At 45.3% G+C, this 17500-nt stretch overlaps 1 protein-coding gene across 1 annotated transcript in view; it reads left to right on the top strand.

The window, feature by feature from the left end:
- Positions 1-17500, top strand: part of LOC147031255 (ephrin-B1-like) — a 98508-nt gene that overhangs the window by 29554 nt on the left and 51454 nt on the right. Inside the window, exon 2 of the mRNA XM_085860441.1 lies at positions 1026-1312. Coding sequence (XP_085716567.1) covers positions 1026-1312 — 287 coding nt within the window. The remainder of the gene's footprint in view (positions 1-1025; positions 1313-17500) is intronic.

Here is a 17500-nt window from a genome sequence, read left to right as displayed (position 1 = left end):
CTTGGTGAACACCCGCTTCTCTTGAGGTTCAAACTGTGCGAGACGACGTAAAAATAATATTCTGTTTTTTGTTCTTTTTTTTTAATAGTGAGGTAGGAATTAGTCACCAAGTTCATTGCCATTACGAAGTCTGCCCAGGGAAAAAGAGAACAAACTGCACATTTGATGTCACTCGATTGAGAGAAAAAATTGGATTGAATAATTTATGAATGTGTGCTCATCCTTTTCAAAGTGTCCAGGTGATTTGGTGGGAAGAAAGCCTTGCTTCTTTTTTTTTTTTTTTCATTGCAATAAGAGTTCCTGCTGCATTGAACAACTTGTTTGTCATTTACAATGTTGGTGTGTCTTAACCAAAGAGTGGGTTGAAGCAGAATATCTGAAAATGACCTTTTTGTTCAAATACACCCTTTAAATGTTTTAACTTTACTCTTGAAATTCCTTTGACAACCCCTGCTTTGGATTCTTTCCTGCCTGTATGAACTCTGTCACCAGTGTCTGTCTTGCACCTGTCTTTATATTCCTTGATACCTCCAGCACTGAAGGTGGACGGAGGCTATGTATTTACCCCTGTTTGTCTGTCTGTTTGTGAGCATGATATATCAAAAAGTTGTGGACGGATTCGGACAAAACTTGGTGGACATGTTGGGTGTGTGACAAGGACAAGCCAATAATATTTTGGATGCAGATCCGACCTATCGGTGGGATACAAAACCGTGAAGTGTTGAGTATGATGGAGGCACGCGCTCTACCGAGTGCCGTTCTAGTATTGGCTTGTTTTCTCATTCTGCTTTGTTGTCCCACCTTAGCGTCTTGCTTTATTTTCCTGCCTTGTTGTTTTACTTTATTTTTGAAATCCTTTTCTTTTTGTTTTTATTTTTCTGCTTGCTTCTGTCTGTTCTGCCTTAAGATATTTTATCTCTTGCGGAAAACCAGGTATAAATATTGCTTATAGAGCTTGCTCACAGTACGAACTTCCTGCGCTGGAGATGACATTGTCAAGCTAACCAACAAATGTTTCTGTTTAGGTTTCACTTTTCAAAGGGATTGGTGGTTTACCCTCGTATTGGAGACCGCCTGGATGTTGTTTGCCCAAGAACAGAATATACCCCTTCTTCGCGACCCTTGGAGTACTACAAACTGTATCTGGTGCAGGAGAGACAAGCAGAGCTCTGCAGCACCCTGCATGACTCGCATCTTCTTCTCACGTGCAGCCGCCCACAGCAGGAAGTAAAATACACAGTGAAGTTTCAGGAGGTCTCACCCCATTTATTCGGCCTGGAGTTCAAACGAAGGAAGAACTATTATGTCATCTGTAAGTTGGAGGATTTTCTTTTTCTTATGATGGCTTCATTGTGCATTTGATGTGGAAATGCTGCATTTCTTTTGTAATCACCTTTGTATTTTGTTCATACCGTCTCCAGAGATGCGAGTTAGTGCTTTGTCCTGTGATCTTTATTTTCCTCTTCCAATTATTGGTTTGTTGGTTTGATTGAATTTATATCGACTGGTAGTCGTCGTGCATTCGTGTGTTTGAGAAGCGAGTGGTGGCTTTGTCGTCCAAAGGAGGATTTCTCATCTTCTTTGTTGGAAGGCCAGTAACTGGTTTAAATCATTCTGGTTATTGACAAGTTTCAGCAAGCATTAATTTGTTGCTCTGCTTGTGATTAATTTATTTCTCTACCTTACAGTTATTTCATCCAGATGACGGCGATAATTTTTCTTGCGTGGTGTAAATGTATATTTTTGCAGTTGGGCAGCAGGAGACATCACTTATTACAATGGAATACAAATCTCTGTTGAGGCTAATGTCGATCTGTGTCGGCAGACGATGGATTTTAATAAATAAAAGTTAATTAAAATAAATTATACATTTACCTTCATGGGGAATGAGGTATGATTGAGATCTTGATGCTGAGCCAACTGTCAGAGCAAAAATGCAATTTTGTTTTATTTTCTTTGTGTTTTTTTGTCTGATTAAGTCCTCATACTCAAAACACCAGTCACACCTCATTTCCGATGGTAGTACATATCATCTTATCAACTTTTAGTTGATAAAATCCAATGTTAAGCTCACTTTGTAACTGGCTTACTTCTTGCCCATCTTGTTGTAGATTTGTTTGTTCTCATGTATTTGTTGACAAAATCTAGGCTCACGAAAGAGCAACGTTACGAGCATAGAATGCAACACACTGACAGAGGGACAGTGGGACAACACTTGCAGGAAAGAAGAGGATGAACAAATGGAGGGAGAAGAGAGACGAGGGAAGGAAACACAACAACCAACAAATAGATGGGAAGAGTTTAATGAGCTGACCTTCGGCGGTGGTGGTGGATTGTCAACGTGAAGCCCTGTTGGGAAGGGTGGGATTGAACACACTGAGGCAGGAGGTTCCACAAGCAACTAGAAGGGCTCTCGGTGGAGCGCATACCTCCACCCCGTAATACCTGATCCACGAGAACGTATCTGACCCGATACATTTTTGAAATATCATGCCATACAGAACTATATCGTTTTTGGCCCTATCTCTCAATGGTGAAGAATCACTTTAAAAATTCTCGTAGTCGGATCCAAATCCAGATCCGGATCTTCACCAAAATCGAATCAGTTCGTCCTTGTCACACACCGAGCTGTCCACAAAATTTCATGCCGATCCGTCCACAACTTTTTAGGTATCCTGCACACAAACAAACAGAAAGAAAGGAGTGAAAACATTAAGGTGGTGGAGGTAATAAAATGGAGGAATAAACAAGTGGAGATGAGCAATGAGCCTGGGATTTATAGGTTTCACAAGGAGGGGTGGCCTGAAAGAATATGTACAACCTAGAGGGCTTGGGGAGGGATGAAGGAGTCAAGGGAGCAAGACCTGGGGAGTGGTGGAAAACAGTGAAGTGTATTGTTGGAGTACGAATCACATGTTGGAGTGCGGATCACATGTTGGAGTGTGAATCAGCTGATAAACATGAATAATGTTACAGGCTGGCTTGCCAGAATTGCCTGTTGCTATATCTCTTCTTCTTTTCATTACTTCATATTATTATGAACTTTTGTTATGCATACAACATTATATTTTATTCCACAAAAGAGCTGAGCAGCAGGAGTGGCATGTTGATGAACCGGCAAAAGCAGGAGAACAGCCAGACGAGGGAAACTCACAAACAAATAACATCAATGAGAGTAGATGAGCTGCAGGAGTATGACGGGGACAAAACAAGGGGAAAGGGACTGTTGTCTTGAAGAACTGGAGAGAAAAACGAAAAAAAACTACGGAGTCAGGAAGGCGATGCCACAATAAAGGGGATAATATGCAAAACTGGGAAGTAAGGAGTTTGGATTTTGATCGAAGCTTGAGATTGGTTACTGGATATTTATGTACATATGATATGATGAGACTGATGGGACAAAGGGCTGTGATGGCAGGGGGAGCAACGTCTGCCATCTTGGTACAGCTCCGGTCAGGGGGCACTGCATCATGCAGCACGCCGTATTTACAAGATTCTGTTAAACCAACTGTCCCTTCCGATACTTCCGATATGGACCGGTATCATCTCAGAACATTGTGTTTGTATCTACCATCGAATGCTGGAGGTTGATTGGAGTACACCTATGTCGACTGGCGATTGTTGTCTTTGACCATGAAATATTATTTTGGTTCTGTTGCAGCGAGCACATGCAGCGGTATTTTGATGTTGTCCTTGGATCTTGTGCATTGATTTATTTCACAACAGGAGCTGAGGATCATCAAACAGCAATAAGTCACAAAATTAAATTTTGAAAAACTTTAAACTGTACAGTGAGGAAGCTACAAATTAATACTTTGGTTGTCTGCTGGTTGGAAAGCATGCGTTGGTGAGTTGGTAACTTAATCGTTAAAACATTGTACTGATATCCTTTGGAGTTCAAATGTCGATGAAGGAAGCATGGGGATAAATCCTGGTGGGGAGGGGGGATGGGTATTCCCCCCCCCCACACTTTTTTGCCCAGGGGGGATGGATGATCCATAAGACCACCGCTCTCCCCTTTCCCCCAAACCCCTAGAATTTTCCTTGCAGTGAAAAATAAATTGGAAAATGTTACAAAGAATTCGTCAAAAAATAAACATTTTTAAAACTTCTCGAAGTACCAAACAGATGTCATTAGGAAATTACGTGTCTAAGTTTAATATGGCATCGGCAAAGCCTAGAAGCGAACGTAGAATTCTTCTTACATTCGCTTCTGACTTTACATAAAACTTGTTCACAACTGTATACTTGCCAACTATACCGTGGTACGTGTAAGCGCCGCACAGCTGATGATTTTGACGCAATTTCCGGTTACTTCGACCTGGATTCGGGATCAGCGATCAAATAATGTAAATCACGATTAAAAAATATTTTTGATGATGCGGGAGATATCTTTATTAAAATGAACTTTGGGGAAAAAATAATTGAAAAAATAAATAAATAAACGATCACTTCTGGTCAAGAATAAAAGAAAATATAAGTTCTGGAAAGAGTTTCACAATCACTCCCGGTAATGTGAAATACAAAATAAACACTTCCGATCATGAAAAAAATCACTTTCGGAACAATAAAATTAACTTTGCGAAAAAAATAATTGAATAAATAAATAAACACTTCCGGTCATGATCTCCCGGCATGCATCATTCCCCATGACAAAAACCGGAAACAAAAAAAAACGGAAGCAAAATGGTCACAGCCAACGACACAGATTCACAATTACCAGGGTATTGTGTTGTTTTTGTTGTTTCCTATTCTCATGTGCACGCGTTAAGGCGTAGGTCACATTTGCCACGGCGGCCGTGGGGTCTCCAAAATCTACAGCCACTAGCAATTATACGGCGGCCGCAGTATTTCCACGGTCACACAATGTAGCAGTCACATATGTTTTTATTTTTCGGGGAGCTGCACGGCGTATTTATAAATTGTGGAGACCGAAAACGTGGGGTTGTCGTACGGTCTTTGATTTGATGCCGCACGGTGACCTTAAGGGGGGCCTGCGGCAGCCATAGAATTTTCAAGGCAGACGCAAGGTAGCCTCAAGGTGCCCGCAAGGGGACCGCAGGGGGGCCCTAAGGCGAACGTGCGGCCAGACGGACGGTAACGAATGGGTTAATTATTTTATTTTTTTACCATTTTTTTTTCAGCTTGTCGAATTGCTACGGCGAACGTAGAAATGAAAAAAGTTATAACTCCGCGTTATAATTCCACGGCGACCTGACTGCCTGTAAAATATAGCCATACGGCGTAGGGCCACCCTGAGGCCACCTCAGAAACTCTGCGGCCGCCGCACGTTTCTGTCAATTCAGAGGGCGTACGGCCGCCATATCCTCGCCGTAGAGCAAATGTGACTTAGGCCTGGGTAATATTCACAAGACAGAAATAAAACCCAATCGTGTTTATACACCGCACAGCGTTTAAAAACAACCGGAAGCAAAAGGTCATAGCAAACACACGGATTCCAAATAGCCAGGGGTATTGTGTTGTTGTTGTTGTTTCTGTGGTGTCCGAGGCGCAGCGGAACACGGGGGAGCGAGAGCGGAGCAGTAACTCTGCTTTATTGCGCGTCCGGATGTACATCACCGCCACCCCTAGCGGGCGAGTCATGATATACGAAAACCCAATCACGTGATACAGCACACTCCTCCCCTCGTAAAATGACAATTCAAATGATGAAATGACAATTATAACATGACCAAACGAAACCAATCAACATTCAAAACCCTCCAAGTACCGCGGCTGTTTCTTGACCCACCTCGGGCGGGCAGCAACGCCAGACGGCTCAGGCTCAGACACCTCCCGGCTAGGTCGAGGTGACACCCTCGCCGGACTTGCTTCATCCGCAACACCAACCGCCCCCGGCCGACCAGCTCGCTCGTCGTCCTCGGGCAGGACTGAATCAGGTGAAGACCCCGCGGGCGTCGGCACGTCCGGCCCTAGCGATACAGCGTCTAGCCACGGCGACAACACAGGAGGGGGTCCTACATCCCTCGGCACGGGTGGGGGGTGACGCTGAACAGCGATCATGCATTTGGTCCACGTGCCGCTTCCACACCTCCCCACCCTCAGTCCGCACCATGCAATTCGCCGGCCCTAGCACCACAGAGACCACAGCCGGCACCCATTTGGAACCGTGGAAATAATCGCGCACCATTACCCGCTGTCCCACATCGAAACCGCGCAGCAGTGTCGGACGCGACACCGTCCCACTCACCGACCCTCCAGGTCGCAGCAAATCCAGTGTGGACCGCATTGCCCGTCCATAGAGACGAATGGCAGGAGAATCGCCCGTGACAGGATGAATCGCATTCCTGTAATTGAGCAAAAAGACATCGACCACTGTCAGCACAGGTGCAACACCCCCCTGCGCAAAGCCCGTTTCAACATCTTAACAAACTACTCAGCCTGCCCATTCGTCGCAGGATGATACGGTGCGGACCTTAGATGTCGAATACCATTTTGACGGATAAACTCATCAAATACACCTGCGATGAACTGCGGACCATTATCAGAGACCAGAACCTCGGGTAATCCTTTATTAGCAAAGATCGTCTGCAGTTTTTCTACTGTAATGTTTGCTGATGTATGCTGCAATACTACAACCTCCGGCCATTTAGAGAATGCATCGATCACAATCGAAAACATTTTGCCATTCACCGGCCCCGCAAAATCCACATGGACCCTCTGCCAGGCCCTGTCTGGGGTGGGCCATAGTCCCGAAGCTCAACGCGGGTTATCAGCATCTGTTTGACACTTGGTACAACGCTTAACCAACTACTCAGTGTCTTTGTCCAACCCCGGCCACCACAACAGGCTACGAGCAAGACTCTTGGTCTTCACGACGCCAAGGTGACTGACATGCAGTTCTTCCAAACACCGCTGCCTGAACTTCGGTGGAATCACCGCCCTCATTCCCCACATAACGCACCGTTGGACCAACGACAGCTCCGATGCGCGCGACGCGAAAGGCTGAAATGCCGGTGTTGAAGGTAGATCGCTCCAATTCCCCATAGAAATCGCCTGAACGACACGGGCGAGCACTGGATCATGAGCCGATTCCACCACGACCTGTTTGGCCGTGATCGGCCCGCTTTGGACCTGGCCCAGCGCGAACACATCAACCCGGTCGGCCGACTCAGACGCAGCTGGACCCTCCGCCCAAGGCAAGCGCGAGAGCCCGTCGCAGTTAACATGCTTTTCGGTGCTCCGGAACTGAATATCGTAATTGTAAGCAGCAAGAAATAGACACCACCGTTGTATTCGCGCGGCCGCTACCACCGGTACCCCGCGTTCGGGTCTCAGGATGAATTGAAGTGGTTTGTGATCAGTCTGCAAAGTGAAATGCCGCCCCAGCAGGTATTGATGAAACCTCCGCACACCCCAGACGAGGCTGAGAGCCTCGCGCTCGATCTGGGCATATTCCCGCTCTGCTGCGGACAGGGTCCGGGATGCAAAACAAACAGGCCGCTCAGAACCATCGTCCATCCTGTGGGAGAGCACTGCCCCGATGCCATATGCCGAGCCGTCGCATGCCAATAAGAGCGGACGCGCAGGCTCGTAGTGCATGAGGACCGTATCCTCTGTGAGCAGCCGCTTGACGCGGTCGAACGCCGCCTGGTGTGCAGGCCCCCAGGCCCAGCGCTCGTCCTTCCTGAGCAACTGCGTTAACGGTGCAAGCTGTGAGCTGAGCCCACGCACGAACCTTTGGTAATATTGTGCCATACCAATGAACGAGCGAAGCTGCGTCTTGTCGCGAGGCGGTGGCATGTGCTGAATCGCCTCCACCTTCTGAAGGCCTTTCAACAGCCCCTCCGGCGTGATGATGTGACCGAGGTATTCCAAGCGCTGCTTGAAGAACGCGCACTTGTCCCTGTTCAAGCGCAGGCGCACGCTTCTAGCTTCGTCAGCACTTGGGCAATGTTCGCAAGGTGCTCGTCCGCCATTTTCCCCGTAATGAGCACATCGTCCAGGTCGGTGGAAGCCAGAAGGCGTCTGAGCCTGGGCCGTCTGGCGTCGCTGCCCGCCCTAGGCAGGTCAGGAAACGGCCGCGGTACTTGGAGGATTTTGAATGTTGATTGGTTTCGTTTGGTCATGTTATAATTGTCGTTTCATCATTTGAATTGTCATTTTACGAGGGGAGGAGTGTGCTGTATCACGTGATTGGGTTTTCGTGTATAATGACTCGTCCGCTAGGGGTGGCGGTGATGTACATCCGGACGCGCAATAAATCGGAGTTACTGCTACGCTCTCGCTCACCCATGTTCCGCTGATAGCGAGGCGAGCAAGATCGACTTCTGTTTGCTCTCGTCGACCACATCATTCGCGTGGAAATATCACCCCAACTGTTCTGAAAACAATTCGAAGTCTTCTCCGACGAAAATGGGCACCTGTTTCTGGAAACTGGAAACTACATACAGCACAGTTTCCTATTCTCTCACGTGCACGCGTTAAGTATGAAGCTCACTGCGTTCGCTACAACAAGAGTATGTGCAAGCACGTGCTGCAGACTGGAAACCGCCTGTTGCAGACTGGAAATCACATGCCCCGTGCTGGAAACCGCGTGTTACAGACTGGAAACCAGCTTGCTTCGTACTGGAAACCACCTGTTGCAGACTGGAAACCGCGTGCTTCATACTGGAAACCATGTGCTGCAGACTGGAAACCGCGTGTTACAGACTGGAAATCACATGCCCCGTGCTGGAAACCGCGTGTTACAGACTGGAAACCGCGTGCTTCGTACTGGAAACCACCTGTTGCAGACTGGAAACGGCGTGCTTCGTACTGGAAACCATGTGCTGCAGACTGGAAACCGCGTGTTACAGACTGGAAATCACATGCCCCGTGCTGGAAACCGCGTGTTACAGACTGGAAACCGCGTGCTTCGTACTGGAAACCACCTGTTGCAGACTGGAAACCGCGTGCTTCGTACTGGAAACCATGTGCTGCAGACTGGAAACCGCGTGTTACAGACTGGAAATCACATGCCCCGTGCTGGAAACCGCGTGTTACAGACTGGAAACCACGTGCTGCGTACTGGAAACAATGTGTTCAGTACTGTAAACCGTGTGCTGCGTACTGTAAACTGGGTGCTGTAAACCGTGTGCTGGGTACTGTAACCCGTGTGCTGGGTACTGTAAACCGTGTGCTGCGTACTGTAAACCATGAGCTGGGTAGTGTAAAGCGTGTTCTGCGTACTGTAAAGCGTGTGCTGCGTACTGTAAAGCGTGTGCTGCGTACTGTAAAGCATGTGCTGCGTACTGTAAACCGGGTGCTGCGTTCTGGAGACCGGGTGCTGCGTTCTGGAGACCGGGTGCTGCGTTCTGGAGACCGGGTGCTGCGTTCTGGAGACCGTGTGCTGCGTACTGTAAACCGCATGCTGCGTTCTGGAGACCGCGTGCTGCGTACTGTAAACCGCATGCTGCGTACTGTAAACCACGTACTGTAAACCGCGTGCTGCGTACTGTAAACCGCGTGCTGCATTCTGGAGACCGTGTGCTGCGTACTGTAAACCGTGTGCTGCGTACTGTAAACCGCGTGCTGCGTACTGTAAACCGTGTGCTGCGTACTGTAAACCGTGTGCTGCGTACATTCCATGCACACTCTATTTTGTGGATGTTTGAGTTTGTTTGTTTTTTTCTTGCAGTGGCCAGTGAGCCTTTTGTCACATGTCCTCGTAATAGTGATCATGAAGTTCAGTTTGCCGGTTCAGGGCCATTCAAAAATTACACACAGTCAGTAATGACGTAATTTTTCTAACACCTGGGGTGTTAATAATAATGGTAACTCAAAATCACTCATCGAGCGACACTTGGCAAAACAGAATGAACTAGAATGGCACTCGGGAAAGTGGTTGAGGTGATGGCACCGGCAGCGTAGCGGTGAGTTTATGGTGCGGTGGTTCGTTGTGGTTGTTCGGTGCGGTTGAGGTGTCAATGGTGAATGTACAGCGAGCTGGGGTAATCTTACAATGGTGTGGTGGTTCTAACAAAGGTGTTTTGAGATTATGTGATCGTTGTAGCATTGGTGGTTCGAGTGTATTGAAGGTTGAGGTGAAGTTCCATTGAATAATGGTACATCTATCTATAATTCCAGCTGTGTGTGTGTGTGTGTGTGTATGTGTGTGTGTGTGTGTGTGTGTGTGTGTGTGTGTGTGTGTGTGTGTGTGTGTGTGTGTGTGTGTGTGTGTGTGTGTGTGTGTGTGTGTGTGTGTGTGTGTGTGTGACCGCTGTTTCTCGACAACCACTGGTCCGATCTAATTGAAACTTGCCAGGTAAATTGCTGGGGACCTGAGGATGTGCCTTTTCAAGCTTTGATGTTAATCGGACAAGTGCCTCCCAAGTTATGGCCATTTATTTACCAAACCAATGACAAGACACGTTGTTGCGTGGGCGTGGCCGATGGGGAAGGGAAGCTCAGCCGCGTTCCCCATTACGGGTTACAACGTACGGGCTTCCGGCGAGTGATGACTTCGTGTATTATAATAATTTCTCGATTTCTTATTCGCATTTATAGATAAACACAGTGCCCCAAGTTATGATCGTTTTCATATTAGACGGTGCATAAAGTTGGGTAACATCAGAGTGCTGGTATGCTCCAAAGCAGGAAGTAAATTATTTTTTTGCACGTTTTTTTTTCGTGTATTCTAATAATTTCGCGATTAGTTATGCACACAATGCCCCAAGTTATGATCGTTTTCATATTAGATGGTGCATAAATTTCGGTAACATCAGAGTGAGCTGGTATGCTCCAAACCAGGAAGTAATTTTTTTTTCTCTTCTCTTCTCTTTTTGTTTTTCCTTGCGATGACATTGCGAAAAGGCAAAATACGATGGTGCTAATTGAATATTTGGGCATTAAAACGAAATTGCGAATAATAATAATAATAACTTCGAATAATATGCGAACTTCCGGGCCACGCACGTACGGGCACACGAGAGCGAAGAAACGGTCTGTGTGGTTGTTGTTTCTTGCTCGCGGTTTGAATATTTATTTATTAAAAGTTTTTTTTTTTTTACGGGCACGTACTAGTAATTCAACTGGGGAATAGCGTGCGTATATTGATGAACTGCATGGTTTGCATGGCATGAAGGAGAGGTTCGTGTGTGCAGATTTAAGATTGGAAACTAAAGAGGAAAAGCTACCGAATCCCACACAACGCATATTGGCCCATAAACCCACTACACATAAGGGGAGGGCTACCTGCAACGAATACTAACAACATAACTATCTCGGGAATTGCTATGTGTTGTGTGCCATTGACTGGGGGAGTGACTGATTCGCAGAACCAACACAATATATCCCTCAGTTTTGGAACCTTCTGTGGAACATTTTGGGGTACCAGCGGATGTCCTAAAGTGGGTGGGAGGTTTCATAAATTCCTCAATACAATTATGATTTTGACTTCCAATCTGTACAAAACAACTCTCGATCCAGATGTAAACACAATCACGAGTTCGGCAGAAATATTCGCTGGTTTGATAATATCTCATACAATTGTGATTTTTGACCCCGCTTTTATCCCTTAGTAGGTGGGTGGGAGATTTCAAACGTTCCTCAATACAATTACGATTTTAATTTCCGATCAGTACGAAGTGATATATATATATATATATCTGGCCTTTCTCACCGGCAGATTCGTCTGTATTGGGTGTCACGTGAGAACGGCGTCTATATTCGTTTCCCTCACGAGTGTTGGTAATATTGGATTTTGTTATATTGATGGTATCGTATTAATTTATGATTGGAACGACGCTGTTTGGAATGAACATATAGAGAGATTGAGTTTAAAGCAGAATGAGGAAACTATTTGAGGGTTTACACCGGTGACATTCACGGATTCGGCATTTGCAACTTCACCATTGGCATAGACCTTAAGGCCCAGTCACACCTTGACGTTTTAGCCAGCGATGGCAACGTATTAAAATGTATCTAAAACGCTGGCTTACGTTGAACTTTTGATGTTTTTTTTTTTAAGATTCGGATGTATTCATAGCGACTTGGTCTTATGTATAACGCATTGGTAACGGACACAGAACGTTTCGTTGTGTTATAGATAACTTATACCAACGAATGCTGAACCTGTTGTCGGCCTACACAACCGATGCCCAACGATAGTCTAACTTAGGCATAGCGCGTTGCACGCATCGCCGACGATGTCGTGACGTAGCCTATTAAAAGGCTGACGCACAACGATTCGAATCATAACTGCCGTAGAAATGGAAGTGTCAACATCGCGGTCACACCTTGGCGATCTTGCCAGCGTATGCCGACCTAAGAAAAATGTGTCTAAAACGTTGGGGCACGTCAAATACGGTATGAGTAAGTTTGGTATACGTGAGTAGAACGCTAAAGTACGCTATCATACGTCGTAGTAAGTAGATTTTAAACATGTTCAAAATTTTACGACGTACTCGGCGTATGACACACGTTCCGCATGCGATGGGGATAGGTTGTACACACGATATGTGGACGCTTACACACGTCCACAAAGGCTACTTATAAGCTACTCATAAGTCGAAACACGTCGCGGTAATGTCTTTTTTACGCGAAACTTATTTCTAACTTATGTTTGACGTGCTTTGAACTAATTCTTTACGTAGTCCCAACACACATCGACTTATGTAGACGTATTCCAATGACGTCTTCCGGTCGACAAAAAAAAAAAATGAACGTGTTTCTAGGTTACAACTGCCATATAAAGACGTGTTCCCAGCGGTTTTGGGAATTGGTATATAAAAATGGTGTTCATAAAATGGGAACCCAACAGTGTTTTCGAGTCCTTTTTGAGTCGATGTCCATGTCAGCAGTAACAGTATCAGTATCAGTATCAGCATTAGTATTAGTATTAGTATTAGTATTAGTATTAGTATTAGTATTAGTATTAGTATTAGTAGTAGTTTGTTCATGTTGGCAGTAGTAGGTGAGGGTGAGGGGGAGGGTGTGGGTTATGATGGATCGTCCTTGCGTTTAACGATTTAACGATTTAAATGATAAACTCAACGATTTAAATGGCTGCATCTCCACTATTGAAAGTTGACGCTTGCGCTCAACAATTGGATTTTTTTACACTCAACGACTTTTAAACGGTACCACTCAGCTATTTTCATTGTTTACAATGAACGATTTAAATTGCTGTCACTCGCCTTTGTTTTTTGACGCTGGGGTTTGGAAATTTGAAGCGTTTCTTCTGAACGTGTTAAAACGCTCAAACTCGACTATTTTAAATAGACGCTGCCGATGGACAATTGGAATCATAGCCAAGCTAGACATCGAAGTGTGAACATCCTCGTCATGCCGAAGAAAAGTTTGAAGAATGCTGCAAATAAGTGTCCTGGCCGTGGCCGTGGACGCTGACGCAAGGACGATCCATTATACCGACGTCTTTCAGCCTATGAGTAACTTAAAAGTAACGTCTGTCGATGTGTGGCAACGATCGCGTAACGTGCCAACAACACGTTAATCATAGGTTAGAAATAAGTTTCGGGTACGCTAAACATTACCTCGGCGTGTCTCAACTTATTAACTTACAAGTAGCATGTGTTGACGTCTGTCAACGATCGCAGACCGTGCATACAACTAGTGGCCAGCGTAGCGGAACGTGTGAGTCATACGCCGGCATACTCGTGAAATTTCAAGCATGAAAAAATTTGAGGACAACCGAAAAGTACAACGTTTAAAGCCAACGTACAACGACGTATGGCAGTGTTTTTCAGCGTGCTCTCAATGTTATCAAAACTTACCCATAACGTATTCAACGTGTGCCAGCGTTTTCGAAAAAAAATTCAAAAATCGGCATACGTTGGCTAAAACGACAAGGTGTGACCGGGCCTTTACTTCTGTTAGGGTCAGCTGCAGAAAGTTTTTTTTTTGTCTAAGTCCTTCACGAACCGTCTGTCCATGCCTGATGTTTGACTGAAGGTGTCACAGGAATGTGGAATTTATTGGTTTCATGGTTTTGGCATTTGCTCTTTCCACATTGTGTGCTTGCTTCTGGGCTCCCTTCCATGCATAGCATGGAGAAGGAGGAGATTGGGACAACACTCTGTGCAGAGCGTTGGTGCTGCTTAATCAGTCTCCTTGGCTATTGGGCTCAATCCTGGACGGGTCGCCACTCCGACACTGGATACCAGCACGCTGGCACGCATTTTGCCGACCTTGGAAGGATGACAGATCGAGTGAACTCCACCTGGTATTAATTCAACAGCTGAGCGGGATTCAACTCGGGACCCTCGGATCCAAAGCCCACCACCCTCACGATTGAGCCAACACCAGGCATATAGCATGGGTACCTTGCTAATGTATATTTATATCTATATATATATATATATATATATATATATATATATATATATATATATATATATATATATATATCTTCTTCTTTCGGCTGCTCCCTCTAGGGGTCGCCAAAGCGATTCATCCGTATGATCCGCATAGTGATTTGGCACATGTTTTACGCCGGATGCCCTTCCTGACGCAACCCTGGTCGCCTCTTACGACACACAGATATGGTACACCTATTTTAACCGGGATATACACCGGCCCAGTACACTGGTACTCATTTTGCCGACCTCGGAAGAATGACAGGCTGAGTCAACCCCCTGGTGTATTAATTCAGTGGCCCAACGGGGCTTGAACTCAGGACCTTTTGGATCTCAAGCCGCTGCCCGAACCACTGCGCCAACACCAGGCTCATATATATATATATATATATATATATATATATATATATATATATATATATATATATATATATATATATATATATATATATATATATATATATATATATATATATATATATATATATATATATATATATATATATCATCAAGTGAGATCTGATGAAGGACTCAACAGCATAGGTGTTTGGTGTGAACCATTTATTAAGTCACATAATGGTATGCACCGATGGATGGGAAAAAGAACCAAACCCTGCGCTAATGGATGAGAGGATCAGCCAGGAACATCAACGAGGTTTGGTAGCACAACCCAAGTTTATTCAAGGTGTAGCATATACACATGACTAAGTCAGTCGGGAGCGCGGAAGCAGGAAAACACAATGCCAATGGCAACACCGAGCTGCAGACAACAACAAATATATATATATATACAATGGGACCCGCTTAATAGAATCACTTTGGGCCGGACAAATTTGATTCTAATAAGCGGGTGATTCTAATATCCGAGTTCACCAGAGTTGTGGAGTATCAAGCGGATCAAATGTCGAGTACACATACGGAGACAAATACTCAGCATTTAGTTTGATTTATATGACACACTTGCTCAAAACAATGCAACTTACTACTGAAAATAAAACAATTACACGTACAGTACATATGTACTTTTCAAAGCAAAACAACATAGGTTTGTCGATGAGCCTACTCTGTAATGAAAAAATTGTCGATTGTTGCCTGCTTTAACGAGTCTGTGGCAATGGCGGTGACCTCCTTGTAAAGTTTGCGCAAGAAAGCCATGTCACTGAACCCATGTGATAGCAAACCAAGCCTGATCGTCTTAGCTGCAGACATCATTTCCTTGATGGTCGGGACAGAGATCTCCTCTTCCTCCTCTTCCTCCACTTTAGTGTCGGCGTCATAGTCTGCATCAGTAGCAATTCCCATTTCGCGTTGGACTGCCGAAACGATGGCTTCGTCTGTGACATCATCGTCTGTGGTTTGGAGAGTGGCGTCCATGTTGACGAAGTCCTGCCATTGGTCGGGATCCATTTGAAGAGGGTTGGCTAACTCGTCGTCGTCATTGCTCTCGACCCTTTCGCCTTCGCTTGCCGCTCCGATGAGAATTCCTCCTTTGCACCAGCAGTTCACTATGCCGGTAGTCTTCACATCATTCCATGCTGCGTCCGTAAACAGCATAGCGTCGAGGATCGTTATCTTTTTCGCCAAGTCACTCGCTGTCATTGCTCCATCCTCGTTGTCAATCTCAGTGAGCACTTTTCGTAGCATGGCACGGCGGTAATGAGCTTTGAATGAACGGATAATTCCCTGATCTAACGGTTGAAGAACAGAGGTTGTGTTCGGCGGGAGAAATGCCACAGTAATGTTCGACAGTTGAAGTGATTGGGGATGTGCCGGACAGTTGTCGATGAGAAGCAACGCTTTCTGGTCATGACGCCGAAGCTCGCGATTCCACTCATCGAGCCATTCAATGAAGAGGAAACCTGTCATCCATGCGGAGGAATTGGCTCTGTAGTGAACTGGAATTGTTTTGAGGCCTTTGAAACACCGTGGATTCTTGCTTTACCAATACCGAAATGAGGACGCTTAGCACCAGTCATCGAGCAGCAAAAAAGCACCGTGATTCTTTCCTTTGGCTTTTTCCCACCGCAGTGCTGATCTCCCTTGAAGAGGAACGTTCCGTCTGGTAAGGCCCGAAAATACAACCCGGTTTCGTCAGCATTCCAGATCTCATCAGCCGTGAAGCCTTCTACGAGATCCGGAAACACGTGGTCCAGCCATTGTTGTTTCCCTCCTACGTCAGCCGCCGCTGCCTCTCCGTGAAGTTTCTTGTGGACGATTCCATGTCTTTTCTTGAACCGGTCAATCCAGTCGTTTGTCGCACTGAACTTCTTGTTGTTAAACTTTTCCGCGAACTGAGCCGCTTTCTCCCGCATCAGAGGTCCAGAAAGTGGTGCTTCCTTTTCTCTAGAAGTTTGAATCCACTTGACCATTGCTGATTCGACATCGGGTGCGTTGCCGCTTCGCTTGCGTTTCTGAGAAGAAGACGAATCCACTTGACCTTTCAGAATGGCCTCTCGATCTTTCAGAATCTTGCAAAGGATCGGCTGGTTAATTTCCAACTTGTCTGCAGCTTCTCGTTGGCTCATTCTGGGCAAAGCATCATAGTCCCTCAGGATTTGTGCTTTATCAATGTTTGAACGATCCGTCCGCTTTCGTTTTCTGTCCATCGTGGAAATGACGACACGCCTAGTGCTTAGACTGCAGCTGTCAGCCGTCTGTCTATCTGTACAATGACTACCGAAATCACTGTAGTGGCATAGCGTTATTTTTAGCGTGACGTCAGCCGCCTGGTGGCAAAAGTTGGAACTGTGCGGCCAGTAGGCGCTGAACTGTCGAAGTGGATGGCCAGCAGCTGATTCTATTAAGCGGGTTTTTGATTCTAATAAACGGGAAAAATAGTGTACATTTAGATACAATGGAATCGGTCTCAACGATTTTGATTCTATAATACGGGTGATTCTATTAACCGTGATTCTATTAAGCGGGTCCCACATATATATATATATATATATATATATATATATATATATATATATATATATATATATATATATATATATATATATATATATATATATATATATATATATATATATATATATATATATATATATATGAGATCCGTCTAAAAAGTAACGGGACTGACTTCACAGAAATCACAGCTTGTCCCCTTCAAAATAGTTTCCCTCCAGTCTCACACACTTGTCCATCCTCTTCTTCCACGCTTCGATGCTTCCCCGTAA

The sequence above is a fragment of the Eptatretus burgeri genome, chromosome 2 (genome assembly GCF_056783735.1).
Source record: "Eptatretus burgeri isolate ZD-2024b chromosome 2, Ebu_testis_v1, whole genome shotgun sequence".
Taxonomy (NCBI): domain Eukaryota; kingdom Metazoa; phylum Chordata; class Myxini; order Myxiniformes; family Myxinidae; genus Eptatretus; species Eptatretus burgeri.
Note: the sequence above shows the minus strand (reverse complement) of the source record. Positions and strands in the feature narration are given on the sequence as shown.